The sequence below is a fragment of the Verruconis gallopava genome (assembly GCF_000836295.1).
Source record: "Verruconis gallopava strain CBS 43764 unplaced genomic scaffold supercont1.36, whole genome shotgun sequence".
NCBI lineage: Eukaryota > Fungi > Ascomycota > Dothideomycetes > Venturiales > Sympoventuriaceae > Verruconis > Verruconis gallopava.
The window spans coordinates 176,335-203,093 of record NW_015622172.1 but is presented as its reverse complement, the minus strand read 5'-3'; the positions used below and the strand labels follow the sequence as shown (position 1 = coordinate 203,093).

The 26,759-nt window shown below is 52.9% G+C and overlaps 9 protein-coding genes across 9 annotated transcripts; 3 read left to right on the top strand and 6 right to left on the bottom strand.

Moving 5' to 3' along the window:
• The first annotated feature begins 753 nt into the window (after positions 1-753).
• On the top strand, positions 754-2,406 carry PV09_08108 (uncharacterized protein). Its single transcript, XM_016361962.1, has 2 exons — positions 754-1,021; positions 1,078-2,406. The coding sequence occupies exons 1-2, from the start codon at positions 820-822 to the stop codon at positions 1,701-1,703; spliced, it is 828 nt and encodes a 275-aa protein (XP_016210268.1). The 5' UTR covers positions 754-819; the 3' UTR covers positions 1,704-2,406.
• PV09_08107 (uncharacterized protein) lies at positions 2,275-4,469 on the bottom strand. The gene is made up of 7 exons (XM_016361961.1): positions 4,095-4,469; positions 3,998-4,032; positions 3,903-3,941; positions 3,805-3,847; positions 3,620-3,739; positions 3,373-3,562; positions 2,275-3,322 (listed from the first exon to the last, which is right to left on the bottom strand). The coding sequence occupies exons 1-7, from the start codon at positions 4,392-4,394 to the stop codon at positions 2,448-2,450; spliced, it is 1,602 nt and encodes a 533-aa protein (XP_016210267.1). The 5' UTR covers positions 4,395-4,469; the 3' UTR covers positions 2,275-2,447.
• A 1,629-nt stretch (positions 4,470-6,098) lies between these two features.
• PV09_08106 (uncharacterized protein) lies at positions 6,099-7,191 on the top strand. Its single transcript, XM_016361960.1, has one exon. It carries the CDS (start codon positions 6,130-6,132, stop codon positions 6,628-6,630), a length of 501 nt encoding a protein of 166 aa, XP_016210266.1. The 5' UTR covers positions 6,099-6,129; the 3' UTR covers positions 6,631-7,191.
• Positions 7,192-7,588: 397 nt separating this feature from the next.
• PV09_08105 (uncharacterized protein) lies at positions 7,589-9,589 on the bottom strand. The gene is made up of 3 exons (XM_016361959.1): positions 9,290-9,589; positions 8,091-9,218; positions 7,589-8,019 (listed from the first exon to the last, which is right to left on the bottom strand). Exons 1-3 carry the CDS (start codon positions 9,512-9,514, stop codon positions 7,813-7,815), a joined length of 1,560 nt encoding a protein of 519 aa, XP_016210265.1. The 5' UTR covers positions 9,515-9,589; the 3' UTR covers positions 7,589-7,812.
• A 242-nt stretch (positions 9,590-9,831) lies between these two features.
• Positions 9,832-11,918, bottom strand: PV09_08104 (uncharacterized protein). The gene is made up of 3 exons (XM_016361958.1): positions 11,717-11,918; positions 11,506-11,609; positions 9,832-11,448 (listed from the first exon to the last, which is right to left on the bottom strand). Exons 2-3 carry the CDS (start codon positions 11,567-11,569, stop codon positions 10,169-10,171), a joined length of 1,344 nt encoding a protein of 447 aa, XP_016210264.1. The 5' UTR covers positions 11,570-11,609; positions 11,717-11,918; the 3' UTR covers positions 9,832-10,168.
• Positions 11,919-12,624: 706 nt separating this feature from the next.
• Positions 12,625-14,164, bottom strand: PV09_08103 (uncharacterized protein). Its single transcript, XM_016361957.1, has 3 exons — positions 13,393-14,164; positions 12,851-13,334; positions 12,625-12,797 (listed from the first exon to the last, which is right to left on the bottom strand). Exons 1-2 carry the CDS (start codon positions 14,148-14,150, stop codon positions 12,986-12,988), a joined length of 1,107 nt encoding a protein of 368 aa, XP_016210263.1. The 5' UTR covers positions 14,151-14,164; the 3' UTR covers positions 12,625-12,797; positions 12,851-12,985.
• Positions 14,165-14,304: 140 nt separating this feature from the next.
• On the bottom strand, positions 14,305-17,522 carry PV09_08102 (translation initiation factor IF-2). The gene is made up of 3 exons (XM_016361956.1): positions 17,454-17,522; positions 14,628-17,400; positions 14,305-14,561 (listed from the first exon to the last, which is right to left on the bottom strand). Exons 1-3 carry the CDS (start codon positions 17,475-17,477, stop codon positions 14,410-14,412), a joined length of 2,949 nt encoding a protein of 982 aa, XP_016210262.1. The 5' UTR covers positions 17,478-17,522; the 3' UTR covers positions 14,305-14,409.
• Positions 17,523-17,710: 188 nt separating this feature from the next.
• Positions 17,711-19,248, top strand: PV09_08101 (uncharacterized protein). Its single transcript, XM_016361955.1, has one exon. It carries the CDS (start codon positions 17,807-17,809, stop codon positions 18,833-18,835), a length of 1,029 nt encoding a protein of 342 aa, XP_016210261.1. The 5' UTR covers positions 17,711-17,806; the 3' UTR covers positions 18,836-19,248.
• Positions 19,249-21,908: 2,660 nt separating this feature from the next.
• Positions 21,909-23,137, bottom strand: PV09_08100 (uncharacterized protein; the record flags this gene model as incomplete). Its single annotated transcript, XM_016361954.1, has 2 exons — positions 21,909-22,250; positions 22,328-23,137. The coding sequence occupies 2 exons, from the start codon at positions 23,135-23,137 to the stop codon at positions 22,152-22,154; spliced, it is 909 nt and encodes a 302-aa protein (XP_016210260.1). The 3' UTR covers positions 21,909-22,151.
• Between the last annotated feature and the right edge of the window lie 3,622 nt (positions 23,138-26,759).

Genomic DNA, 26,759 nt, shown 5'->3' with positions numbered 1-26,759 from the left:
GGAGAAGGAGAAGGGGAAGGAAAAGGAAAAGGAGAAGAAGGAGAAGAAGAAGGAGAAGGAGAAGGAGAAGGAAAAGGAGAAGGAGAAGGAAAAGGAGAAGGAGAAGAAGGAGAAGAAGGAGAAGAAGAAGAAAGACAAGAAGGAGAGTGACACATGAGATCATGGCTTATGTGCCTAATTCGATGGTGGATACAATCGTATTTGCCAAACAAGAGATAAGAACCGTCGAATGGACGGCGTTTGAAATTAAGGTCAGAATACGCATCATCAGACGGCGTGGGCGTTATCGCGGCAGCACTCTCGGCTTAAAAGAGATGACCCTTCACCATAGTTTTCCAAGCATGCTGCAGATCGCCTATGCATTCGATTGTTTCTCTACAGTCCAGGGATGTTGCTTCGCAGTAATCATAAGTCCAATATACGTCAGGTTTACTTCATAATTTGCTCCTCATTTGTATTCTATCCATTATCAATGTAGGTTATCTTGAAGCAGCTTGCATTTAACCTTGTGGCATTGCGAGCTTCTCGAAATCTCTCAGATTTGAACGTCACCCATTCAGTCTAAACCGGCTGCTTTGCCATAAGACACCTAGACGGCAGCACGTAAGTAGTGATGAGTTCATTTCAGTTCATGTCTGGATATCTGACATGGCTGTGGTCACAGTGAAGATGCTGTTTTGTGCCTTGGCTCAAGGCCCAAGGCGGTAGAAGCTCGGAGTAAATTGAGCTAGAACCTGACATAGAATTACCAACGAATGGCCAGACCGGACAAAATCTCAAGCAGCAACGCCTCCGGACAAACCAAGATCACCATGCTTCATGACCGCCGCAGGAGATACAAATAGAACCGCCGAACGTGCCCTTGAAGTGAAGACAAACAGTGCGGATCCGCGCGACCACTGTGCAATATGTCTTGAATCGATATCAGAGCGCGCCATCACTGCGCCGTGCAACCATGCGCTGTTCGATTACCTGTGTCTTCTAACATGGCTCCTAGACCATGATGCAAGATGCCCGCTGTGTATGTCTCCCAAATTGCAGTCACCCCTTTGCGCGAACTTGGCTGATATCGCCCAGGCAAGACAGAAGTTGTGAGCGTGTCGTACGACTTCGTTTCTACCACCGAATTCAAGACCTTCATCGTGCCCAAGAAACCTCCTCCGACATCTTCGCGAAGCTTGCATGACCGCCACGACTCCCCAGGCGATCAGTCGAGAACACTGTCTAGGTCACGCCGCCGCCAGCGTCCCGCGTCAAACTTGCCCTCCGACAGCGATCGAGCTCTTGAGACGCGTAGGTCTATTTATTGCCGCCAACTATACTCGCTTCATGTTGGCTCGAACAGCATTTCAGGGCACCGCAACTTCACTGCGCGCACCTTTTCTGCTTCACTAGAACTGCAGTCGCGGGCACGCATTTGGATACGGCGGGAACTCGGCGTATTTGACTTTCTCAACTCTGTCAAAGGTCCCAACGGAGCCACCCGCCGGGTCAACAATGCTGAATTTCTCCTCGAATACATCATAGCCATGCTGAAGAGCGTAGACATAAAAGACTGCAGCGGACGCGCCGAGCACATATTGGGTGAATTCTTGGGGAAGTCGAACGCGCGTCTATTCCTTCATGAGCTTGAGGCTTGGCTGAGAAGTCCTTACTGCGATGTCAGGGAATGGGATGCGGTCGTTCAGTATCCCGATTTGTAGCCAGACGACACAACTATAGAGAAACACATTGCACAACAGACCATTCATCAACGAGCAGTTTGGCGCAGTTGATGGCGCAAAATGGAAGAGGAGCCCTTCGCTGGCATAGACAATCTCGTTCGCCTGAGAATGGTGTATCTTCTTACACGGCTGCATCGTGATATCTATCACCATCACTCGCTCAAAGGATGCACTGATTTAGTACGAACGACCCTCACGCGGCGTGACATTCCTGAGCCCAGTCCAACTGCCCACGCAATGCTGTCATTCAGTCGAGATCATGGTTGCAATAACGGAACTCAAGCGAGATCGTACTTCAGAACGACTAGACGCTACAAAACTTGTTCTCAACTTCTTCATTAAGGCCTGTATTGCAGCAACGCTTCGCTGGAGCTACCCAACAGCTTCTTGGGATTGAGCGAAGCCTAATGCCCGTTCGTGATGTCTGCCACAGCTCTTCTTTGAGATGTCGAATGCTGTTTCAAAATTCGAGTAACGTCGGCTGGAGATACTGAGCCGAATATTAAATCGGCCTGCAAAAACATGTTTGGGAAAGGGTAGTCTTTCCTCCTAATGGCACTTGCTTAAAAGTTAACATTAATGTTACTTATGCTAAATTTTGTACCGGAATTGATGCAATTAGCGTAAAAATGCATATTTGAAGGCGTTAATCATGCTCAGCACCTTTTGCTCTCAGTGCTCGGGAATTTTCGATTGTACATCGCTTCCGTGTCGCGGAGCTCTTCATAACAACCACGAGAATATATTCCTTGCTTTGGACTTCCAACCATTTTGGGGCAAGTTGTCATCTGCCTCAGCCTTATACACGTCCTTGTCCAGGTCCATTTCCTCAAGGCTTACAACCTTGGTTTTCTTGACGATTTTCCAGCCTACGTACATCAGAAGCATGATTGGAAGTTCGATATAATAGCTTATAAAGGAAACAACATCGAACTTTGGACTGAACGCGGACCAACCCTGGACTAACACCAGCACCGAGTTTAGTATAACCGAAGCGATTGGCCCATACGGATATGTCCAGTTCTTGAAGGGAAGCAGATCTTCTTTTCCCTGCTTACGGATGGCGGACCTGAATCGAAATGACGCTATACCAATGGCAATCCACGACAGCTGGTTCGACACGCCAACGATGTTCTGTAGCCAAGTCCAAAGCTGGCCTGCGCCGATGAAACTCGCCCCGAAGCAAAGTCCACCAACAGCCGACGTGGCGAGGACGGCGACCCATGGTACTTGTTGACCATTCAAATTTCCCAGAAAACGCGGCGAATGCCCTTCAAGTGCGAGAGTATACATCAGGCGAGCTCCTGCAAACAGCGCGTGATTGGCTGCTGACAAGACTGAGGTCATGACAACAGCGTTGACAAAGCTCCCCGCAACTTTGCTGCCGGCCAGCTGAAACACCATTGTAAAAGGTGAAGTGCGAGAGCTCTTGTCTTTTAAGCCTGGGGTGTCGTACGCGATGTTCAGACCGATCAGGAGGACCGATAGGATGTAAAACAGCAAGATTCGCCAGAACACGTTCTTGACCACTCGAGGCATGTTTCGCGCGGGATGCTTTGTCTCTCCCGCCGTTATAGCAATGCTCTCAGTCCCTCCATCTATTCAAAATTAATCAACCATGACTAATACAATGGTGTCAAACACATACATGCGAAGGATGCGGTGACGAAGACTGAAGCAAAGCCTCCAATGCCGCCAACAAATGGCGCATCGCCATGGTTCCAATACTTTCCCCCGATGTACTGGTGATATACGTTTCCGCCGGCATTCACAGCGACACCCAGGATGATAAATATGATGATCGTGACAACTTTGAGAAGACTGAGCCAGTATTCAAGCTGCGAGGAAATCAACTAGGGTGCTTGGTAACATTTTTGATGCGCTCCGGGACTAACCTCCCCGTATATCCTCACGGCGAATAAATTAACCACGATTAAAGCCAGCCAGAATATCAAGCTAACAACATATCCGGGGAAATTAACATTCCAGTAGTCAAGAACTAGCTGGAGGGCCGTCTGCCGAGGCCTTATCAGCTTTGCTGTGTGGTATAACCGAGCATACTTGAGAAAATTGGACTCACCAAGTCCGAAGCTACGGTCACGGCATCGTTAAACCAATAGTTCCTTACGGTGTGTGAACCAGAATGCGTAAGAGTGCGATTTTTGTTCAGCGGCTTACCATGTCAATGCGAATGCAAATGCATCATCCACAAAGCGTCTGGTCATGTCAACAATCCCGTTCTTCATTTGGCACGTGCTACGAGTAGACCTTACCCGGCGAATGTGCAGAAAGAGCCGGCGACAGGAATCTAAGCCCAGGAAGTCAGATGACGTTCACGCTGAGGGCGAATTACCGCAGCCGTCAACTTACATAGGCAGCCATCTCGCCCAGCGACAACATCGTCACGAACACGATTGCTCCAACCACGAAATAGGCTATGAGCATGGAAGCTGGGCCTCCTACCGCTAATGACTTGCCGGTGCCTAAAAACAGACCGGTACCAATTGTCCCGCCGATAGCTATCATTTGAACTTGGCGTGCGGATAGTCGCCTTGCGAGGCGATCCTCCGCAACCAACCCTCGACTTTCTGTCTCATCTCCATGCTTTTCTAAGTCAGTGGCGCTGTGAAGAGCGGGTTCTTTATCGACGATTGCAGGTTCTAATGACATGATGGAAGGACTTTAACATTGCGAATCGTCCGCCAACAGGAGATACGGCTTCCTTAAAGACGACCAATTTTTTTTCTTTTTGGGTACCGTTGCATGCCCATGATCATTTGGTAAAGACGAGGCCGTATTGCGTGCTTTCAGATGGACCCACGCGACTGGGTCCAAGAAGAACGTAGTGCACAAACATGGATCGAACGGGTAGGGCAGACGCAACGTTCGTGACTAATGGAAATGTCTGACGCCATGTAAATCTCGAAGGGCTGGAATAATTTGCACGCTTGAAGATTCCATGCCTGGTCAAATTTCGCCCGTGTAATTGGCCCCCTCTAGAGTTTTGCTTGCAGAGCAGCGCTTGTGGGGTTCGGACTTCCTGATAAGGCAAACATCGCCCTCGATCAGCACACTGTAGCATCGTGGATGGAACGAAGCCTTGCATTTGTTGCGAGAAGTGGAAATTCAGCGACGAAAATTAAGACATCGTTTCTTCTAAATGGAATGAAGCGATTCGGAAACTTGAAGAAAAAAAGCGTACGCAGTTCGTTCACAATCGTGCAACGCGAGATTTCTTTGCTGATACAGGCTGCCGGTCTGCTGACATGTACAGCCTCACATTCAATGCATCGGCTAAGCGTATACTACGAGACTAGTCGAATCTTGCGTTGGCCTTGGCTGCAGTCTTAATTGGTCTTGGTAGCATTCATTCCTAACGACGTTGTATCAAACGGGAACTGCGAAAATCTCTGAGAAATTTCGGCCAGCTTCGACTGGAGAGAGCATTCAGAACAGCTCTTCTTGTTTGTACGATGGGAAAACGGTGGGTCGCGTGTCATACTGGGGGATGAGCATCATGCCCAAGACGGTCCAAACACGAGCTTCTCTTGTGGTATTCTCCTCTTCCAATCCATAAGGAGATCCCAAACGCCTGCCTAAACTAGCCGTTTAACAGGAATTGCGATGGCGGCATTCTACCGCTTTAGATCGTGCAAGTAAACGGGCAGCTCACGACGAGAGTTTTGGCTTGATACGTTGTATGAACGCAGAGAACCGTGAGACTTGTGTCATATATTGCCGTGTGTTGATTTGGTGCAATGACATGATTGATTTCCACCATTTTTCAAGCCAAAAGAACCACCTTTGGGTTCTCGAAACTGAAGGCGTTGGAAATACTACGGCAGCGAGTAAAAACTACAAGCAAAATTCTGGAAATTGCGCCTAGTTAGAATACGTTAGTACTTGCGCTGGAGGTAACCGTCATCGTGCAGACGGTGAGGAGATCCCGCTCCCACGGCCGCCCTAGCGATAGTACTATGTCTCCAGCAATCTACTGAGGCTTCCTTGTGCAAGGATAATCCTCTATCTATATGGGAGATGAATATAGCTTGGTAAGACGGCTCTAGAAGCCAAAGTTGAATTCTTTCGCAAACTAGGCTCGGCATTTGGCGAGCAAGACACGGTAGCATAGTCGAAGCATTAAGATGCGAGGGCTCTAGGAATGGTATTGATAGCTTTTATGTATAGCTTATACAGAGAAACGAAATTATAAGCTTATATACTCAGGTTGAATATTTGTAAAAACAAAGTACCTATATTTCTCCCACACCGGGGACGGACGTTATGATTTGGGGCATTGCTTTTGTCTGCTTAGTCAGCCTGAGCCTACTTCTCGCGAAGTCAAGACATTGAAACAAACACACTTAAAAACAAAGAGCAGCTTGCGTTCCCAGGCCGCGGCAACATGGCAACGCCTCGTGCGCCGACCTCTGTCCCGCTCCAGGGATCAGCCGGTGGTATAAAGGCCAACCAAGTCATCGTACCTACAACAAAGCTGTCCACTCCCACACTCCCACCACCAGACACATTCGACTTTCTCCCGCCTTTGTATGGCCTGTTGCGTCGCTTGCAGCAGCCCTCGGGTATAGAGGCCCCCGTCGGCGCTCAAGACGGAAACAGCGCTGCACTTCCAGAAGGCTCACCGTCTCAGCAACTGGAGCGAACCGTGAGTGGCGGAAGCGGGAAGCTGGAGCTCAGCCATCTGGACGCGGCTGCCAGCGCGATTCGGCTAAAGATTCAGAAGGCCAGGCAGCTCGTTGCCAACATGCCGGACATTGAAAGGACGGTGGAAGAGCAGGAGGAAGAGCTAGCAGAGCTCGAAAGCCGCGTGACGAGGCAGAGAGCGATGCTAGCCAAGCTGGGAGTCAATCTGGAGGCTTCGACGTCTGCAAGTGACATAACGTGATGCGCTGGTGGACTACCTTGTTTCTCATTCCAAAGTCGTCTGCAAGATAGAAAGAGTCTTGCTGCGAAGCCCTAGGACACCGCGCAGTCCTCGGTGCGATGAATGGTGGCAACAGGGGGGCTAAGGAAGACAGAGCCCGTACCTTTTCTCAGTCATGCTGCCACTGCGAGAAAAAAACACACTTTCTTCAGCATCGTGTCCACCGTAGGAACGGTCATGCAAAGGATGACGCTCCTAGGATCTCCTTTTGAAATGTGAGCTCCAAGCTCACTCACTATTCTCAAGGGCGCAGCCTGCGTAACGAGCTTGTCGCTTAATCAATGTCGGTTGTTGGTGTTGGAAGCATCTACGCTCCAGAAAGGAAATCAGGTTGGACATTCATGACGCTTTCAAAATATCTATCTCAATGCGGTACACATTTTGTCTAGGTTCACTACCAGCGATTCGGTTACATTGCATCTTTATCCTTTGCTCCAATGACGAAATGAAGCCAATGACACACAATCTGCTCAGAGAATTCCTAATTTTTTTTTTCTTCCGTTTGCGCAAAGAAGATGCAATAAAAAAGCGTTTAAGCCATAGACGTTGTTGAGTACATATGTTCTTTCGACTCTCCCATTGACAAGGATCATGTCGCCGCCAAAGCAGAGACGACGCAGATATTTAGTCCGGTAATAAAGAGTTACCTGAAAGCAGCCACTCCCCAGAAGCTGTTGGAAATGACCGGCCTTTTTCCATGTACAGTCCTTTGGCCACATGGTTGGACCTAACAGATGGAAATCACGATTTTGTCACGTATCTCACCTAGTTCTGCTCATGGCACATATGCATCTTACCTTGGATGCAGCATCAATGTCGAATTCGCGGGTCAACCAAGTTATTGACTCGATGCTATCCGGATGATGTGTGAGGTGAAGCCCTACATAGTATGGGAATAAAGAAGATGGGACGTGGTAAGCGTGCTTAAGATATATTAGCATTACGAGCTGAATCTCTTTGTTGAAATGTATATCATAACGAGGCACTATGCTCTTTCTTAGCCTTGGCTTCTTGAGCCACAACGCCAAACCTGATGCATCCGTATTACTACAAAATGGCTGTCCTGCTTTGCCTCCAAGTATGGTAAACAGCGAAAGTGCTGTAGCGAGAGAGTCTACTGCGTGACAAATATGCGAAACGATTTCACCTCTTGAATTTTCGCTTCTCCATGACCGTGTGGAGAGACCGTCGGATAGTCTGTCCGGCACTCTCGACTTCCTTCTTCGTGAGGCCACTTGTCATGCACACCTTCAGCGCAGGCTGTGGTTGCCACGGCTGCTCCCGTGAACTCACACCGATGGCAAGAGGCATGTGCCGAACTTTGGTAACGAGGACGTCCTTTCTGAGAGCCTAGTGGTACATAAGTATGAGTCTCAATCAACGAAGAGGATGCTATCTGCGAAGCAGAAAGGTCAACGTACCTCATCTACAACCTCTTGGATGATAGCTTCTTGGTCCTTGACTGATATCTCGTACCGAGAGATGAGGTCGTCCTTCAGCACAAAAATCATGATCGGGTTTTGCTTCGAGCTCGTGCATGTGACCCACTGTTGCTTGGGGAAGTTTTTAGGGTCGAACTGAGCCCACATGGTGTCGATGTTTTCCTGCAGTTTGATTCCGTACTCCGGGCTATCTTTCAGCAGCTGAATGGTCTCCACAGCCGTGGTCGCGAGCATGGCTGGCAGAGCCGCAGAGTAGGTGTACGCCGTTGCCATGATGCGCTGGTGCTCGACCACCTCGGGGGAGCCTGCGCAGAAACCACCGCCCGAGCAGATGGGGCCAGCCAGAGAACCGATCAGCATGTCCACTTGGTTCGCGTCCACGTTCTGCGCTTCCGTCACGCCACGACCTCCCTCGCCAAGCACACCGTAGGACCACGTCTCGTCAAGAATGATGCGGAACTTGTACCTGTGTTTGAGCTCGACCAGTCGAGGCAAATCGACGACGTCTCCCACGTTCTCGAACAGGCCCTCGGACACGATGAAGCGTCGAGTCAACGGCTTGCGCGCATTTTCCTTGACGATTTTGCGGAGCAGGCGCTCAAGATCGGCCATGTCGTTGTGCTCGTACCAGTACACTTTGCTGCGACTGACCTGCAGACCCTTTCTGATCGAATAGTTGACCGCCTTGTCGGCGACGATGATGTCGCCTCGCTTGGAGAATGCTGGAATAACACTTGAAATGGTGGAAAAGGCCTGGGCGTAGATGATGCAGTTCGGCACGCCTAGGTGGGCAGCGACGGCCTTCTCGGCCTCCATGTGCACATCCTGCGTGCCGTAAAAACCAGGTGGTCCGCAAGGCCCGACGCCGTACTTGCGCAGGGTCTGGATGGCCTTCTCCTTGAGAGTCTCGTTGCCGACGAAATTGTAAAAGTTGTACGACGCGAGATTTGTGACGAGTTTGCTGCTCCCGTTGGCCGTGGCGACTCTGCACTTGGGACCCGTCGCGCCTATGATGGTAGGTCGTTTCTCGTTCTCGACGATCTCCTCGGGCGTCTCGGGCTCAACGATGGGTTCCGGCTGCCACTCTTCAACAAGGTCATCGATCTCCTGCGTCCAAGGTTAGCGGTTGAAGTGTTCCCGAATCTTTCGATCGCATGCCACGCATGCCCTGCACTGACATCCTCAGTGAGAACGATTTTGTTCTTGTCCTTCGTCTCGTAGCTCGGGCTCAACAAATAGCCAACCGCAAAGAGAAACAGGAAGAGCTCTATGGCACTACGGATGGGGTCATTCTGGTAGCTGCTGCGGATGTAGCGCAGCACGATCGCAGAGCCGGGTACTTTCTGAAATTGCTGCGACGCAATCTCACTGTAGTGCAAAAGCACGCTCTGCAAGTCTGCCATGGTGCTGTTGCAAGCGAATGATGGGGGAGGAAAAGGAGTCGCGTGGCGGGTAGTGTCGAAAGCGAGAAGTAACTCAATTATTACTTATGGACCCAAATCCCTTATCGACTCTCTGAGATTGGATCGTCATCTCGCACCGGATCCGCACGGGTGCCATGGGCGCAGTCACGTGATATACATCCAGCCCCTATTCCGCTCCAATGCATGAGCCAGCCGCGGCTGAAACTCTGGGCTTCGTATCTTGTTCAGGGTCAGCCTGGAACGGCGTCGATACTCACTGCATACACACCACTTTGCACGCGGTACAAGTTATAACTCGTTGAAATTGCTGCGGTTGCTAACTAGGTGTACTTCTATGGATACTTTTGGGCGCAATGGCCATTCTGAAGCGTTGAAAGCCGTCTTTGAGCCCTGCTCATGTTCTCTGCGCTCGTTCATATATATCTGTGGCAAGCTTGAATGCTGCACGTAATCCATGCGCTGGAATCGATACTATCGAAGTGCCATCCATGGTCAAGTGTTGGTCTGCGGGAAGCGGACCATGCGCAACCATTTAGAAGTCTGCAAATCGTGTTATCAAATCATCACTTTGGACCATATACGTCTGTTGCTCCAAAAAATCGGGGCAAGAGCCAGGTCAGGTCGGAGTGGGGATCAGTCGTCAAGAAGACCCCAGTAGTGTTCGGTATCGAAGGTTGAAGTGTCATCCGTCATCCAGTAATTGTTGTATGCGGAGAACATAATCACATCGCCCTCAACATTCCTCTTGATGGATTCTACGGCGACGTTCTGGTTTCTCTTACCCGGCACGGCAGCACCATTTGCTTGACCGGACTTGGGCCACCCAGTCTCGGTCACGCGGACACGAATCTCATCGCGGCGATGGCGTCGCTGACTTGCACCGCAATGACGAAGGAGGTCTACCTGGCCTTTCACGAACTTGCCAGCTTGGTCGGCGCTTGTCTGAGAATTGAAGAATGGATGGACGTTGGCAGCAAGGTAGTCACCCGCTCTCGCACCGCAGAGTTCTGGATTGGCAAGATAGGCGTCTTGGCTGTCGACGTGAACGACGGGCCCGCGGTAGCCAGCACGATGCAACAGCGTCCTTGCAGAGGCAACGAATGCGAAGATCTGCTGCGGTGTCTTCTCACCACGATGCACATCTTCATTGCCAATGCTAATCGCGTCGACCATAGTCCAATCGCCACCAACGGCGAGCACACCATCAACAATGGTCTGCAGCTGCGAAGGCATTGTGTCGTCTAGAAAATAAATGCCAACAAAGACGCGCTTGTTGTACTTCTTCGCAAGCTGGAGGGCCATTCCCGGCTGGCCGCAGTCCGCACCGTAGATTCGGACGACATCGTAATCCTTCATTTGAGACCATTCTCTGTCCGCGTCATCGAAAGTCTTGCATAATACGTCACCCTCGACGCCCTTGTAATTTGACCAACTGATACCATACTCGGATCTGTTATGATTCGCATCGTCACTAGCTGTAGCGCTTTGAACGGTATCAGCAACTAATGTGCTAGTTGCAGCCGATGGAGAATCAGCTTGAGGCTGAGTTGTTTCTAAAGTCTGTACTTGATCTGTTGATCTAGTTGGAGATGGGACAGTCGCTCGCGTGGAAATGGCTGTCAGCATTACAGCTGACCCCGTTCCAGTGCATGTCTGGGTGAGTTTGCTTTGGTCAGATGCTGCTTCCGGTTCGTATGTGGACAGAACTGGCGGATGAGCGGTGGACGAAGTTGCAGACACTTGAGCTGCATTATGGACCGTGTTGTCCAAAGGTCTTGCTGAACTTGCTGTTTCTACGCCTTGAGAGACAATTTTGCCGTTCTCGTCAACCCATACCACATAATCTGGTGCCTGAACAGTCTCCCAGACAGTAACAGTCATTGTCTCATCGACATGTTTAGCAAAGGGGTAGCCTGTTGATGATGAGCTTTCGCTGCCTAGGCTTCAATCAACCCGTGATCCTATCATACCTGGAGGATGGCACAGCACAATGTCAAGCACAAGAATCAGAATGACAGCAGCGGCCCTCCTCATTCTGCTGCTATCTATTCAGAGTTCAGTTACAAGATTGGCCCTGTACAACGATCAACAGCAAGAACAGCAGGCAAGTGCCAGACACCGCATGGATATCTCAACGTCTTTCCCTAGCAGATATTCCATGTATATACATCGGTCACTTACAGTGAGCGCAAAGCAAAGGCACCGAGAAAAAATGGCGACGGCCACCAAGTTGAGCCTGTTGATCAACAACTTGCTTTGCGGATGGACAACGAAAAGACGATGTAACGAATGTGATGACGGCACCAGCCGCGACTGAGAGAGGGAAGAAATCTCGTTGATCAGAAAAAGAGTGACTTTGTTTAGTTTTTTTTTTGTTGTGATGTTGTATTGAGGTTTTGTACACAAAGTGGCCGAGAAAATCGTTGTTACGTTGCGAACAACATTGAAGTGCCACGTGCCGTGGAAGGAAGATAACAAGTTAGTGACCAACATGATTTCCAGCACAATTCGTCCTAGTCTCTTCTTCACTTCGTAGAGTCTAAATTGACCAAGAAGACCGATAGTACTGAGCAACGACAACCCCCTTAGCCCGAGAGCTCATACAAACGATATTCCATTTGTCTCTGCTGCGAATTGGTGGCAGTAAACACTCGAGATTTGGACAGAGGAAAGCGAACATCTCGATGAGAACCTGAACTGTTGATTCATTCATAAGACCCTCTCTCGTGCGCCGTACACCGAATTATCACGTTCAAACACGCCAGCGATCAACTGCAATTCACGCTGAGTCTAAGTCTACTTTTCCCGCAAATTTCTTCTTAACCACCCGATAGCATTGCGAGACTCTAGAACCGAAGAGACAAATATGCTATTAGCGTGCTAATCCACCGCGAATCAGCATGAGGCAGCTAAAAAGCTGATAAAATATGCTGATTTGGGTCTCGTTACTGTATACTTTAGGCTTCAATTCTTATATCCCGACAACGCTTTCAAGGTAAAATTACAACCCTCAACAATTGTAGCATAAAACAATTACCCAAATTCTTTATTATAAGAACGAAGAAACTGTATTCCTTCTTCATAAAGCTCTTAATTAGAATGAGATACGATGCCCGATAGCGTTCTCCATGTTATAAAATCCTAAACATTCGCTTCGTGTCGTAAAAGAAAACCACAGAACTCTTTTCGACTGGAGAGCGGTCAAGGTCAAGATCGTCGTTCGCGAAGTTGACACTCTGCGCTATGTGAGTTTCATGCAATCCTAAACAGATCGATCAAAATCATGGTGGTGTACAAGCAGAAGCTCAACTCAACGGCAACTCCACCAGCATGGCCCTGTGGAATCGAGCATTCCGGTCTTTGTGGCTGAAGACAAAGACTCGATCATCCGTAAACAGCGGTCGAATATACCACCAAGAGCTTGCAGCGGCTGAGCAGATGGTGGCAACGTTACGTTTGGAGCGAAGAGAAGACGTCGCATAGCTGCCTGTGCGCAAGTTTCCTGATCTTTGGCTTACGCGAGATCTCTGACGAGACCGCGGTGCATGGTGAAGGGCTCCTCTTCTTCTCATCAGGAATTGCGTCTCTCTCAAATGTAGTCAGATCAGCGCCCTCGTAATAGTCGTCACCTACGGATTTGGTTGTCGAGTTAAGGCGCTCGCCAACATGAACGATGAGCCTCAAACAGGAAATATTGTTGCTCGACGAGTATGCCGCGTCGAGCGCGCTGTCCAGGCCGGCAAGGCCGTGGCAGTCTCGACTTTGAGAATGAGAAGAGATTAATGATGACCAACCTTGACTGTTCTCGGAGTGAGCCTCACTTGATTACGTGCTGGAACCGAGCGAGCAATACGCACGTTGTGACTCTCCACCCGCAGTCACCGGGCTCGACTGTGCCGTCCAGAACCCCTAATCCGAACACCGCGAGCCTGGGAAGACTAAGCAGCTGAGCGAACGAGCCGGGCGAAAGGAGCACTTTGTCTTGGCCGGCCACCACGAACCAGCGCAGCTGCGAAAAGGCACCGGCGTCTCTCGCATGGCTGGCCCAGCCCCTCGCAACTCGGTCGCAAAAGCGCGAAGGACCACGCGGCCCGCGCACGTAAAGAGCGCGGAGGTTCTTGAGCGCGCACAGGTTTAACCAGTCCGAAAGACGCATCGACGCCGCGTCCAGGCGGAGGAGCGTGAGGAAACAGGCGTCGGGCGCGTCGAGCAACGGCAGCGTCGGCGCCAGGAGCTCAAGCGGAAGCCCGGACGGAGCCTTGAGGTCTCCGAGGACCTTCTGCGCGTCGCGGTTCGAGCAGTAGGCCAGCGCGAACGCTTTCCAGCACGCGACTGTGACCGCCTTCATCTTGACGATCTGCCTCCACACCAAGTCTCCTACGGGATCCCAGGGAGTCTGAGCTAGCGTTTCGGCCGTCAAGGCCTGTCGGTACTTCACGACGCTTCGCAGAGCCATGTCCTTGAGCGCGGAGCATCCACGACCGTTGGTAAACCGGCGGAAGAAGTTGTTGGAAAGCGTGGACTTGTTGGCCCATTTGTAGGGCGTCAACCGGAGCTCGGAGCTCGACGACTCTTGAAAACACAGGCCATCGTTGGTGTGACGTAGATTCTCCATCCGTGGACCTTCGCGTCTTGATTCAATGGCGTCTCAATTGAGAACACTTTGATTGCGTGTGGAGGCGAAGTTGACAGAGGCAGAGAGACCCTAGGCCGAAAGGGGCACAACAGCAAATCGCGTCAAGATGATCTAAACAGAAACATGCAAGGCGTGTTGCAAAGCAGAGGAGATGAGCCATGTATTACTTCTAACAACCACATAATGCTATGTGCAATCTACTAATCTACACATGGTCTACAAGCGCCATAAGAATGATCTACAATTTCCTTCTCTCCTCCCACTCCTCATAGCACTGAGCAATGTCACCTGGCTGAAAGTCCTGCCACTCCTCAAATCCCATCCCACACTCACTTCCCTTCGCCATCTCCATGACGTCCTTCTTCACATGCTTCAGGGAGGACAAGGCACCTGAAAGGGATGTTAGCCAACTAGACGGTCCTGCGAGAAAGATATATGCAAGCTGTGATAGCATACCTGTATAAACCACTTCGTTCTCTGGGCCTCTCAACACCCTGATCTTACCGTTTCTCAAAATGGTTCCGTTCCTAACTTTGCATCCCGCGATCTTGACCACCTTTCTCTTGACGTGAATGTCAAAGATCTGTGCAATCTCCGCCTCGCCTAGGACGCGACTCTTCACAACTGGCTCCAGAACATCCTCCAAACAGGATTTCACATCATCTGCTAGCCTGTAGATGATGTTGTGATCAAGAATCTTCGTCCCCGCCCGCTCCGCGAGCGAACGCATCGATGGTGGAATGGAGGTGTTGAAGCTGACTACATGACCGCCAACGGCGGTCGCATAGTCGATGTCCGACTCTGCGACGACACCAACGGCTGCTTTAAGGACGATGGGTTGAACCTCACTGTTGCCGAGTGAGGTGATTGCGTTGACCACGGCTTCCACCGAGCCCGCGACGTCAGCTTTGACGATAAAGTATACCTTCTTGACGCCATCTGCATCTCCGCTTTCAGAGGCATCTTGGTCCGGGAGCACAATGCCCTGATTCTGTGCGCGGTGAATGGCCTTTTCACGCTCGTGGCGTCGCTGCTGCGCCTTGCGCATCTCGTTGATGGCCTCCACATCCTTGGTTAATCCAAGGCGCTTAAGCTTGGCTTCTCGCAGCTCTGTCACGTCTTGTGCAATCTGCTCATTGGCAGCCTGAAGAACTTCATCGCCGGCGTTTGGCTGGCCACGCCAGCCGTCGATTTCGGCAGGCATACCGGGCCCGACCTGCGCGACCTGATTACCGAATTCGTCGCGCATGGTACGAACGCGGCAGTACTCGGTGCCGGCGACGACGATATCACCCGGTCTAAGAGTACCGCGTCGGATAAGGACTGTAGCAACTTTGCCGACTTCCTTGGTTGACGACTCAAGGACCCACCCTTCGACAGGGCCATCGATAGGAGCTCGCTGATCCTGAATTTCGCTCAGGGCAATGATAGCTTCCTCGAGATCCGTCATACCTTGCCCCGTCTTGCCACTGACCTGGACGACTTGCACGTCTCCTCCGTAGTCCTCAATTTCAACTCCATGACGCGCCAGATCTTGTTTGACTTGCTCCGGCTTGGCTTCTGGCTTATCGATTTTTGTCATTGCCACAATAATAGGAACATTGGCGGCCCTCGCGTGCTTCAAAGCCTCCAGAGTCTGAGGCTTAACGCTGTCATCTGCAGCAACAACGAGAACGACAATGTCTGTGACGTTAGCGCCGCGTTGTCTCATGGAAAGAAACGCTGCGTGGCCAGGAGTGTCAAGAAATGTGATGGTCTTTCCTGAGGGCATGGGCACGCTGAACGCGCCGATATGCTGCGTTATGCCTCCATGCTCCGAAGCAGCAATGGATGAGTTCCTCAAGAAATCCAAAATAGTTGTCTTGCCATGATCTACGTGACCCATGATCGTGACCACAGGCGGTCTCGGTGGAAGAGAACTCGTGTCCTCCGGTAAAGGTGCGGCGTATAGATCCTGATCAGGCTCGGTACTTTCAGTGACCGCATTGAAGCCAGCTTCTTCCACAATCAAAGCAGCATTCTCAGCGCTCAACACGTAGTCTGAGTTGACGTCTTCGAAGCCGAACTTCTCCAAGATCGCCGCGAATTTGTGATAGCGCAATTGCAATTCCGTAGCCAGATTGCCCACCCGGATGAAATCCGGCAGTCTGATCGTCCGTCGCTCCTCTTTCATCTTTGATGTGCTCTTTTCCAAGGCTCTTGCCGCTTGCCTCTCGCGTTTCCTACGGTGATATTCATCGACGTCGAAATCATCTTCGTGGTCTTCATCCCGGACGCTGGTACGTCCAATGCGCCCTTTCTTACGGCTATCTTTCTTCAAATCATGATCTTGACTTCTGTCACCACGCCGGACAGCTCGTGCGCTTTCGAGATGTCGCTGTCGCGCTTCCTCCCGGGTTGCAGTGCTGGGACTGGCGCGCTGTTCAAGGCTGGTGCTAACTTGCTCCGCTGCACTTGCACTGTTAGCAATGGGAAAGCCGTATTCGTCCAACTCTTCACGAGCCGCTGGCCGAGGCCGGCCGATCACAGCATCTTCCGTGACTCTTGATTCCGGCTCGCGTCGCCGACCGATACGTTCCTGCACTTGTTCAGACAGCTGCCGTTGATTGCTACTTGTTCTATTTTGCGACGCTGAGCGCGTCGAGTCTTCTTCGAATGCCCGAGGCATTCTCAGCTTCGACGGATCGAACCGCGAGTCGAAAGGAACGTAGGAAGCAGCGTTGGAACTACCTGTGCTCCGAGACCACGGCACGTGCGCTGAATCGGGGCGAGAACCCGAATACTTTGAGGTTTGATCAATCTCTGGTCTGTCTCTGCTCAGCTGTCCCTGTTGCCGTCCACGAAGAATGGCCCATTTGGAAGAATTTGCAGGCTTGGTTTCACCAACGCTTGCCACGAGCCGGATTCGAGCTCCATTGGCTGGCTCGCGTTTAGCCTGGTAATTGTCTCGTTGTAAAACACGCCGTATCTGTCGAGGAAAGTCTGAAGATTGTGTCGGAGGCTCTTGAGCTTTTGTTTGCGTCTTCGCCACCGGACTCGAGATGGATTCTGTCTCGTCTGCTAGGCCTCCCCATCCTCCATCTGCATCATCATCTTTCAACGACAGAGCAGCGGCCTGCTGGTGTTGCGGCCGTGCCTGGTTGCTGAACACACGGGCTCGCCCAGCTAACGAGCTCGACGGTGGCGTGGGCCGGTAGGCGCAGAAGATGCACACATCTTGGGTGGCCACCTGCGGTATGTTAGTCGGGCGACGCCTGACACTTGAGAGTTTAGACCTCTTACCCTCAAAGCCCTTGATTGGCGCATCACACAGGCACTGGATGGATGGCGATGTCGATGCGAGGAGTTGTCATCGTCGCCGTCGAGACTTTTTTTCCCGAGAGAGATAGGAACGGATCACCAGCCACACGCATGCCGCGCCACACTTTAGATCTTGCTTTATCTTATCTCGGAGATCTGAGCATTGCCTAAAGCAGCACAAGCGCCGGAGTCACTTTCGAGACCAAATCCTCATCACGACTTTGCGCGCGTGTGCCGAACTTCACCTTGCGGATGTTCTATGACGGTGTTTTGCATGCTCTTCTCAGCGTGTACGTTTTTGTCACTGTTGAGCCTCTATCTACGGATCTTGCCTAATGAGCGGTCAATCAACGTCGCAAACCATGTCACGGCTGCTTTCGCTGCCCCCTGAACTTCGCAAGCAGATATGGGATCACTTGCTTGCGCCCAACACCACGACCAAACTGGGAGAAAATGACGACTCCGCCGTGACGGCCGTGTCGAGAACGTGCAGCTCCATAACGTACTTCATGTTTGGCATGCATCATGCCCGGCCTCACGAACTGGACGACAGCACGTGCTCCTGTCTCTCACGCTCGTTCTACATCCACCATCATGGCGCCGCTGAGCAAAAGGTGCTCTGCCCGGCGATATTACGTGTGAGCAGACAAGTCCACGACGAGGCGCTTCCCTCTCTGTACGAGAGGCGAACGTTCACGGCGGACCCGAACCGGACTTTCATGTCGCTGTGGGACCGCTCTTGCGAGACGTGGTTCCTCTTCGATCGCTTCTTGCAGGGTCTGCCAGAGTGCGCTCGCCGTCACGTCCGTAGCATACGGCTACCGATGCTTCTCAGCCGGTACGAGGTTCAAGGTGCTCGGCAGGCCTTTTACAGCATTGCAAGTCGGCTTCCGAACCTGGCGACGGTCGAGATAGAGTTCTCGCCTTCGGCCGTGCGGGAGACGTGGATCATCGACGACGGAGATGTCGCTGGTGGTGGCGGCGGTAGCAACGCCCAGATCATGGGACTGCACGGCTTCTTCGATGCAAGGTTTGACAGCCAGGATTACTTTCTCGGCCCCGTGATGGCCTTCGCGCACACCCGCCTTGTGGTCACGGCCGTGGACAGGCAGGACATCGCTCGCGCCGTGTTCGAGCGATTGAAGCCACACATTGAGATGCGCGTATGGAGGCAGCTGCTACCTGCGAGGGTCAAGCGAGAGCAGCGGAAGATTGCGAGAATCAAACGGGCGCTCGGTGCATTGGAGTATGACGAGGTCGACGCACTCGAGCAGGGGTCACTGTTGGAAGCAGCTTGTGGGCCGGAGCAGAACAATGCAACCCGGGGAGAAACTGGACATGGCGGGCTAATTTTGGGAATTTGAAATCTAGCGGTGATTGTTGATGGAACTAGACGTTTGGACGAGGTCCTGACCGGTCCTGACAGACTTTCGCACGTCGCCTTTCCAGGTCTTTGGTAATCCAATTCACCACGCATGTGAAGCGTGGTCTCGACCGGACCGTGTCAAACCGACGACGCCCTTGCGTTGGCCATGAAGGTGGTCTTTCAACGTCCTTCCATTTTCGGAGGAAAAAGGCCACTAAAATCATCAAATTGACGGACTGTTTACCGACCGCCCGACAGCGCAAATGATGACAAAAGAGAACAAGCGCGTTTGCACATCTCCATTCCCTGTTAGATCGATTAGCTTAGTGCGTTGAAGATACCGCTACTTTCCCGTCAGAGTGACCCTCGACGCCTCTTCAAGCGAGGGCTGCTGAGCTTAATTACAGTTCGGGTGGGCTAAACCATCCTTGATTAATTCTGCTCATCTAATGTGTTTGGCACCTTCGTAGAACATCACGCCATTTTGAAATGAGGACGCGTCTCACTGCTGTCGAGGTACGACTTGATCCGGCTTAGCATCAAGCGAAAACGGGACCAGGGTAGAGGCACTTTGCGGCTCTGAGCTAGCGGCAGCGCAAGGCCTTGCCATCTTTTCTATTTGCCCATCATTGTTATTATTGGCCTGCACGAGAACAGAAGGATCGCAAACGCTTTCTCTCGGCAACGGGTTTTGTCTGGGCCCTATGCACAGAACCGGAGCAATTGCACTGCAGCCCACAGAGAACCCACACGACCCCATCTATATGAGATCGAGATATAAGCTCCGACCCAGGTTTCGTGGAAGAATACATCCAATGCGCATTGATGGTCTTTTGGGCCCCTTCCCTTCGTGTTTGCTCGATCCTGGCCTGTAAAATCTTTCTCGTGGCGGTCTGGCTATCGACCTTCCCAAAGGGAAACGTCAACTGCAGCAGCCGTGCACAGGTGCCGTCTTGAATAATCAAAAAAATACGCATAAGCAGCGCATGGCCGTGCCGCTGGAAGATAAAACGTTCCGCTAGTTCAACCCAGAACCTTGGCCTACGCATTCCGTTTCGAAACGGGCCCCAGAAGGGCGGGGAGAGATCTCTACCTCTCGTAGCCAGGCCACACAGCAGTCTGGCTGGTGTGGATGTGCATGCGCAAGCAACACACCGCACAGTTTATTGGCCGGACAAACAATGCCAAGGAGCTTGCAGACAGTACGCGTACATTGTCCGTACTTGAGCCCTTGAGCTCAGCTTCAGGACAGAGATAATTGCCAGGGGCCCGGGCGGTAGGCTTACGCTTCTCGAAGTTCCTGCGGCTGCTGCTGTTGCCGGTGATGACGATAATGAAATCATATGATGATGACCATGAAGACGCGACAAACTTCACACTAAGAAATGAGAGTCAAGTACCATGCATAACTGCGCATACAGGCGTGACGAGACCTGATGCACACAGCCACTGTATATCCACATGCAGAACGAGCGCGTGTCGCCGCACGAATAGGTTTCCGCAGCGGGAAGATGTCGAGCCCAAAAGCGGAGGGGAAGAACGGGGGGATTGGGCGACTGCCATTCGCTCATTATTCTCTCCACCGAACGCAGGTCGCGCGCAGCATTATTTTTGAGAGCGCCAATTTCTATTTTTCTCTTCGTCTCTCTCCTTCCAACGCGCGGCTCCGTCTGTTGCTTTTTGGTGCAGATTTCCTGTACCACTGCAATGGGTCGCCCGCCTGCCAGCCCGCCCTGGCGCAGACGCAGGCGCTGGCGCTGCCACAGGCGAGGGCCAGCTTGTCCAAGATGTGGGCCCTTCAGACGTGTATCGTGCCACGATCGGCGGTTCTCTGCCCTTGGTGTCCCGTCGCATTGACGAAAGGGAAGGGGGAAAAAAAAAGACCGGCCGTCAGAAGGTAGAGTGTCGAGACTCGGCGCTCGTGCGGTTTCGACCTCGTCATTGCGCGAGACGACGTTTTTTTTTTTGCCCGTGCCACGATCCGGCCATGAGCCCGGGACGTTTGACCGGGCGTTAAAAAAGCAGGTACCCAGCGCGCGTCCGCGGCAAAGAGGAAGGATTATTATCATGACAAATTATGAAAGAGACTTTCTGAAGCAGGCCAGGGAGCACGATGTCCCCACCTCCGCCCAAACCCCCCGCTGGGTAGATTTTGCGGTAGTAATTTGCGAGGGGAGCGAGGGGGACACCGTTGGCTGCTCGAGGCACGCCGAGGACCAGAAGAGACGCAAATTTGCACAAAAGAGCGGGAGATTTGGGGACATTCTGATTGGCTCGCCGCTGTGACTGCTATCACCATACTGCGCTGCCATGGTGATGCTCACTGCTTGCTCCCGCTAGGGCGGGATGGTGGATCTTCGCTGCGTGCCCACACCCAAAAAGCCTCAGCCTTACCAGCTGGCGGGTTTGTTATATTCTTAGTAACTGGGGTCTGCGCGTGCACTATGCCCAAGGCAGATTAGAGTTGACAGCAAAATAGCCCCCAACGGGCTTAGGCGGGAGGCCTGACAACGACGACTCGTTCGATGTGCGGTCTGCATAGAGCGCTAGCACCTGCGTGCAGCAGTGCGGCGCGACTCGCCTCGAAACAGTAGAGGCAGGTAGTCATGCAAGACCGTGTCGACGGTCCTGGACTGACCTCGTTGATGTGCGATGGGCATTGCTGAAAAGTTTCCTTTGGTGACACCGACGTGTGACGAATGAGGAGTTGAGGCACATGTAGTTTCTGGCGCTGGTCACTAGGCTATACGCGCCTCGCAATTGGTACGTCGAGAGGTGTGCGAACATATGCCCCGCGGAGTGTTGCGACTGTGAAGCGGCTATGTCCACCTAAGTTAGGACGAGCGAGTGCGAGCGCATGCGTATATGCGAGACGAGCAGGCGACGCTTTGGATTGAAAGAGGCGCAAAGGACCTCGACGATAGCATGAAACGCAGCAGCGAGTGTAGTGAGCGGAAAGATCATACTTTGTCATAAATTTGGGTCATGATATGTACAATGCAAGCGTGCTTCCAGAATGGGCACTTCTGAGTGTGAGAAAGCACGGTCGATGTCGGCTTTCGATGCAAGAAGCCAGAAGCGTGAAACGGTTCTCATGGAAGAAGAATTGACGGGGATAAGAGAGAAAATCAGGAAGATGCCGCGCCGCGCCCAAGAAACCATGCCGATCCGTCTTTCCCCGTGGAATGAGTGTACGCCTGCAAGCGACATAGGCGCATAACATCTTGGGTATCATGAAGGTTTTTGCTATGAGAGTGGTGGGTTTTTTGCTCCCAATCTAAGAAAAGAGAAGAGCCCTCCAGTACTGTTCTTCTTCACGTCATTTTTGTTGACGATTGCGAAGAGTTGGACGCGTGGCGAACTGCAGCAGCACGCTTGGCCCCCTTCAAGTGTATTCTCTTGACGTGATCTCTCTGTTGAAGACAAAGTCAGCACCTTTGCTCGCCCTGCTCGTTCGGAGCTCGAACTGGGCCGGGGTGGGTTTACGTACCATGTTGTCTACGCGGCTGAAGACGCGGTCGCAGCCGTCCCACTCGCAGACGACGCCGGGATTGTGCTTCGCCTCGTGTCTGGCGAGATCCTTTTTGCTCGAGAAGCCGCCACCGGTTGACTGCGAGCAGCCCGGGTAGCGACAGAAGAAGGACTTTGTGTGACGCTTGTGGTGCTTGCGGAGATCGCATCCACGGGTGAAGACCGCTCTGGACGTGCAGCCGGGATAGTTGCAACTCCACGTGCCTTGCGCGTTCAGGTAGCCGTACTGGTTCATGTCCGCGTTGCTCGGGGACGAGGATCGGGAGAAGCCAGACTCGGACGCATCCGGACTGCGGGCCTGCGTCGAGGTGAAGGAGACATACGAGTCGTGAGAGAAGGTGCGGGCGTGCTTGTGGGCGTGAGACGACGAAGACGACGCCGTCACGGGCTCCGCGGTGAAGGGGATCTGGGGCGACGAGAATGCGATCGAGGGCGAAGACTGGTACGAGGGCACTGAAGAGACGGGCAGAGAGGCGGCCGAGGTGGGAGGCATGAGGAAATCCGGCTGAGGATAGAACGACTGAGGCTCCTCGAAGAAGCTGGCCTGGGGGAAATGGGGGATGGACGACGAGTACTCGTCGTCGCCGGACCAAGCCTGCGATGGCACCACGGCGGGCACGTGGATGGCCGGCGCCGCCGGCTGCGAGGAGGGAGGATAGGTGGCGAACTGGGACCAGTAGCGGGCATAGCGCTCCTGCTCGTCTTGCTGCTGGCTGCTGAAGGACATGGCGGCTGGGCCGGTGAAGAACGGCTGCGCGACGGACACCATTTTGAAGACTGGGGCGTGGAGGGGAGAGGGGAGCGTGGGAATGATGGAGTCCAGGCGGGAACGACGCCTGGGGCGGGACTAGGACCTGATCGAAGACTAGGGTATGGGGCACGACTGGACGGCGGGACTTGCGCGCTGCCTGTCGCCGAGGGAATCGTCCACAGGACGAGGAGCAGAGGCGTCGTCTGGCTCTCGGACCGGACGCGACTGGCCTTGCGCCGGCGTGGATGCTTGCTTGCGCTGGACTGCGGGCGGGCCTGAAGGCGGAGCGGAGGACGAGTCTGTGCGGATCAGAAGCAGGACGCGCAGGACGACGACGGCTTGGGGACGAGATGGTTCCTGGGGCGCACGCCGGCGCCGTCTTCGTCTTATAACAGCCCGCCGGCCTGGCGAGCAGCCTCGCGCACCGCTGCAGCGTGCCTTTTTTGGCTCCGTGGTAAGGCTGAGTTGGGGATTGTTGCTATAAGTGCGCTAGCGTGGCGGAGCCGAGCAACAAAATTAACCACCGGCGACGATTGGCCCAGCGCCGAAACGCACCCGGCAGCGTGACAGGCGGCGTTTCTGCACGCTTCTCACGGGCCCCGAAGCGCGCTCGCGCAGTTGTTTTTAGTCCTGCAACCCCCCAGGAAGGATTCCGGGTCGCAGCGTGGGCCGGCGGTGTTTTGGTCGCTGCCGGTGCTGCCGTCACCGCCGTGCCCTGCCTCCTCGCGCGATGCCGTTCGCTGCTCCACCGCGCGCGAAGCAGGCAGGACGAGCATGCCACACGCAAGGAATGCCTTTCTTCTGCTCTCTGCCGCTTCTGTCTGGAAACACGAGCGCCCTCTGGACGCTGTGGGCTCCACTGTTCGCATCGGCCGCCTCGCCTGTGTGGCCTGCCCTCGACCTGACGTAGTGTCCAGCCCCGGCTCTGTCGGCGTACAACGCGGCGGCCAGCCATTCTTCATCTGCACCTATCGTCTGGGCCATGCCCTCTGTTCAAGCCGCCCTTTCATTCATATCACTCGCCGTCTTCGAACATTCGCCTCTGGCCGTCGCTGCGCTCGCTCGAGCAGCAGCGTGCACAGAACACCCTCATCGGGACTTCACCGCGTTCGATGTCCTAGGCCTGCATTCTGCCAATTGCACCGCTCGTTTGATTTTTGTTTCCTTCCCCTTTGCTGTTATTACGCTCACGCTCGACGGCCGCCGTCAGACTGGGGAAGTGCAAGATGAAGAGCCCATCCGCCAGAAACACAACACCACCTGCCGGGATTGCACGGTGTCAGCCAGAGCCCTTTGTACACGATTTCGACCACTGGCTCGCCTTCCTCCAGCCCGTCTGCTTGCTTTCACCACCTGCTGTTGGGCCGGTGGACTTCGGAGGGCCAGGCTGACATCTGACGATCGGTTCGCCGAGAGGCGACATGATCACTTGCGCTTGCGAGATTACATGCACGGCTAATTGCAAGAGACCCAAACGCCCTCCGCCTCCAATCAGCTTGCTTTGGCGGTGTTTGTTGACAGCAGTCCGTCGCAGCTCCAAGCGGCCAGTCCGGTGCTCGCTGGCTCGTCCTCGCGTGCGTCGGCCACGGGAGCATGCAACGGTGAAGAGTGTGTGGAAACATCAACAAACCCCCCCAATCAAACATCTTTGCGTCTGATGTAAGCAAAAGACACAAAGTGCGCGGTAGCGCGGTCTTCGCTCCCGAACAATGCGCACGACTGACTCAGCTCGGTGTCCATCTGAGTGCGAGCAGACCCTCCGTCCCCGAGTCTTTTACGCTTTTTGTTTCTTCTTGATTCTCGCAAGGAATTCAAAGATCAATGTCGATCCATGATCTCACCATGCCGGCCTTGCCTCCGTTGCGCGCCCGTGATACATGAAGACGATCGGCGGGTTTTCCGCTTCTCCTCTTTGCTCGGCTGAAGAAAAATCGCTCGCAAAAACACATTTCCCACCTCTGAAGGCCACCTACTCGCGTGCTCCGCCTCAGACTAGATCGTTTGTGGTAGAAGCCTAGAATAACATGGCCCTTCCCGAGCGTCGAGAGCATAAAAGCATGAATTCACCAGCCATGCCACTGCAGGGGAGGTCCCCGCATCTTACTGAGGCTTTGTAAACGCGAAACAACATCCTTCGCTCAGAGACGATACTTGGCTGCCCTGGACCGATCGCCATGAATCCAATCGGGCCGTCATGTAAAGTCCACGTCCCGCGTGAATGGGCTACGCCTTGATTGCGACGCCGGTATTGAGGCATCTTCTAAGATCTGACAACAGCAACGACCTCCCCCCAGAAACACGTCCGGAAACTTCAAGTCAGGAGTTGGCACAGACACACAAGATTCTCGCTAAGTTAGGTTGCCAAGCTAAATTGCTAAAGTAACGTCTATGCCGGTGCAACGGCCCGCCTGGCGCAACGGGCCACAATTAATGCCGAAGCTCTCGCGGACGCCTGTTCCCTCAGATACATCGACTTTCCTGTTGCTTTATGCATAGCCTACAGCCATTCTCCTTCCCAGGCAATGGTATTATGACAAGCCGAACCGCGTAGTGAGGGGCCTACTGAACCATACGATGGGCGCCATCCGTTCGCGCTTTCCAAGCCAGCCGGTGCACTTATGGGTAACTGAGGACATAGAACGTCGCCTGGGTCTATTTTACTCATACATATTGGCTCCGCAGCTCGGGCAGGATGTGGCGCAGCTTTGCAGTCCTCTCAAAATTGTCACGTGAGATGGCGTCAATCGACCCCAAAACCCTCCTCAATCAGGCTTAGCGACTGATGAATCAGCTGACTAATGACGTTTGCCTTCGCGCTTGTCGAAGGGTCAATCAAAGGGCTCCTACTTCGTACACAACAAAACAACACATCTCATGAACAACAGTCAAGTCTTATTCCCTCACCATGGCCATCTCTCATGAGCACCACGAGCGGCTCCAGTACAGAGGTCTGGATTGACAATGTCGAGACGCCGCGAATTCTGTATGAGCCATCCAAACCACCAAATCTTCCTTGGCCAAGTAACGACAAAGAGAACCCGCGCATGGCAGCAAAGAAACGACGTATCATGCAGTCTGACCATGAGCAAGAACCTCATCCTTTGAAACGATTGTGACCTCGACGACGCGTCCAGCTTTCCTCCTTCGTCTTCAACCACGAGCGTCTCCAGCGAAGCTGTTTCCGATGCCTTGGAAGCTGAGTCACATAGGATTGGGCGATTAAGTCCTGTTAAGCAGATACAGCTGCTTGAAGACTTTGAATAACAGCCCGTTATCTTTTGCAACTTCGATGACGACGTGGATGGAGCGGAGCCGGATGATGTGACCACAGGTGCGTAGGGCTATTCAGCGCTTTGCAGATGGTATTGGAATACTGGGTTACGACAATATAGATGAGGCTGTGTCCGCCTTGCCGCCATTGGAAAGGATGCGTTTCCGGTATCCCTGGGTAAGTGACCTGGATCAGCGCTGTAGTATCGGCTCAATGCCCTCAAAAGCGCAGGTATCGGATATTGTAAAGACAGCACAAGAGCATGACCGCGGCTCGGGTGTGTCTGAGGACGAATGGAATTCCGAAGTTCAAGATCCACTCCTCAAGCTTGCCCGCAGCACATGCCAAGCACTCAGAGACCCTTATAGT

Bases quoted from the DNA above. Each gene is read 5' to 3' on its own strand.
- PV09_08108 (XM_016361962.1), top strand. From the start codon at position 820: ATGACCGCCGCAGGAGATACAAATAGAACCGCCGAACGTGCCCTTGAA. The intron at 1,022-1,077 runs GTATGTCTCCCA...GATATCGCCCAG, and splicing joins TGATGCAAGATGCCCGCTGT to GCAAGACAGAAGTTGTGAGC.
- PV09_08107 (XM_016361961.1), bottom strand. From the start codon at position 4,394: ATGTCATTAGAACCTGCAATCGTCGATAAAGAACCCGCTCTTCACAGC. The intron at 3,942-3,997 runs GTAAGGTCTACT...TGACATGACCAG, and splicing joins TCTTTCTGCACATTCGCCGG to ACGCTTTGTGGATGATGCAT. The intron at 3,740-3,804 runs GTGAGTCCAATT...AGGCCTCGGCAG, and splicing joins TGACCGTAGCTTCGGACTTG to ACGGCCCTCCAGCTAGTTCT.
- PV09_08106 (XM_016361960.1), top strand. From the start codon at position 6,130: ATGGCAACGCCTCGTGCGCCGACCTCTGTCCCGCTCCAGGGATCAGCC.
- PV09_08105 (XM_016361959.1), bottom strand. From the start codon at position 9,514: ATGGCAGACTTGCAGAGCGTGCTTTTGCACTACAGTGAGATTGCGTCG. The intron at 9,219-9,289 runs GTCAGTGCAGGG...CCTTGGACGCAG, and splicing joins AAATCGTTCTCACTGAGGAT to GAGATCGATGACCTTGTTGA. The intron at 8,020-8,090 runs GTACGTTGACCT...ATGTACCACTAG, and splicing joins TCCAAGAGGTTGTAGATGAG to GCTCTCAGAAAGGACGTCCT.
- PV09_08104 (XM_016361958.1), bottom strand. From the start codon at position 11,569: ATGAGGAGGGCCGCTGCTGTCATTCTGATTCTTGTGCTTGACATTGTG. The intron at 11,449-11,505 runs GTATGATAGGAT...CATCATCAACAG, and splicing joins TGTGCTGTGCCATCCTCCAG to GCTACCCCTTTGCTAAACAT.
- PV09_08103 (XM_016361957.1), bottom strand. From the start codon at position 14,150: ATGGAGAATCTACGTCACACCAACGATGGCCTGTGTTTTCAAGAGTCG. The intron at 13,335-13,392 runs GTGCGTATTGCT...CTCCGAGAACAG, and splicing joins TGCGGGTGGAGAGTCACAAC to TCAAGGTTGGTCATCATTAA.
- PV09_08102 (XM_016361956.1), bottom strand. From the start codon at position 17,477: ATGCGCCAATCAAGGGCTTTGAGG. The intron at 17,401-17,453 runs GTAAGAGGTCTA...AACATACCGCAG, and splicing joins GCCAATCAAGGGCTTTGAGG to GTGGCCACCCAAGATGTGTG. The intron at 14,562-14,627 runs GTATGCTATCAC...CATCCCTTTCAG, and splicing joins GAACGAAGTGGTTTATACAG to GTGCCTTGTCCTCCCTGAAG.
- PV09_08101 (XM_016361955.1), top strand. From the start codon at position 17,807: ATGAGCGGTCAATCAACGTCGCAAACCATGTCACGGCTGCTTTCGCTG.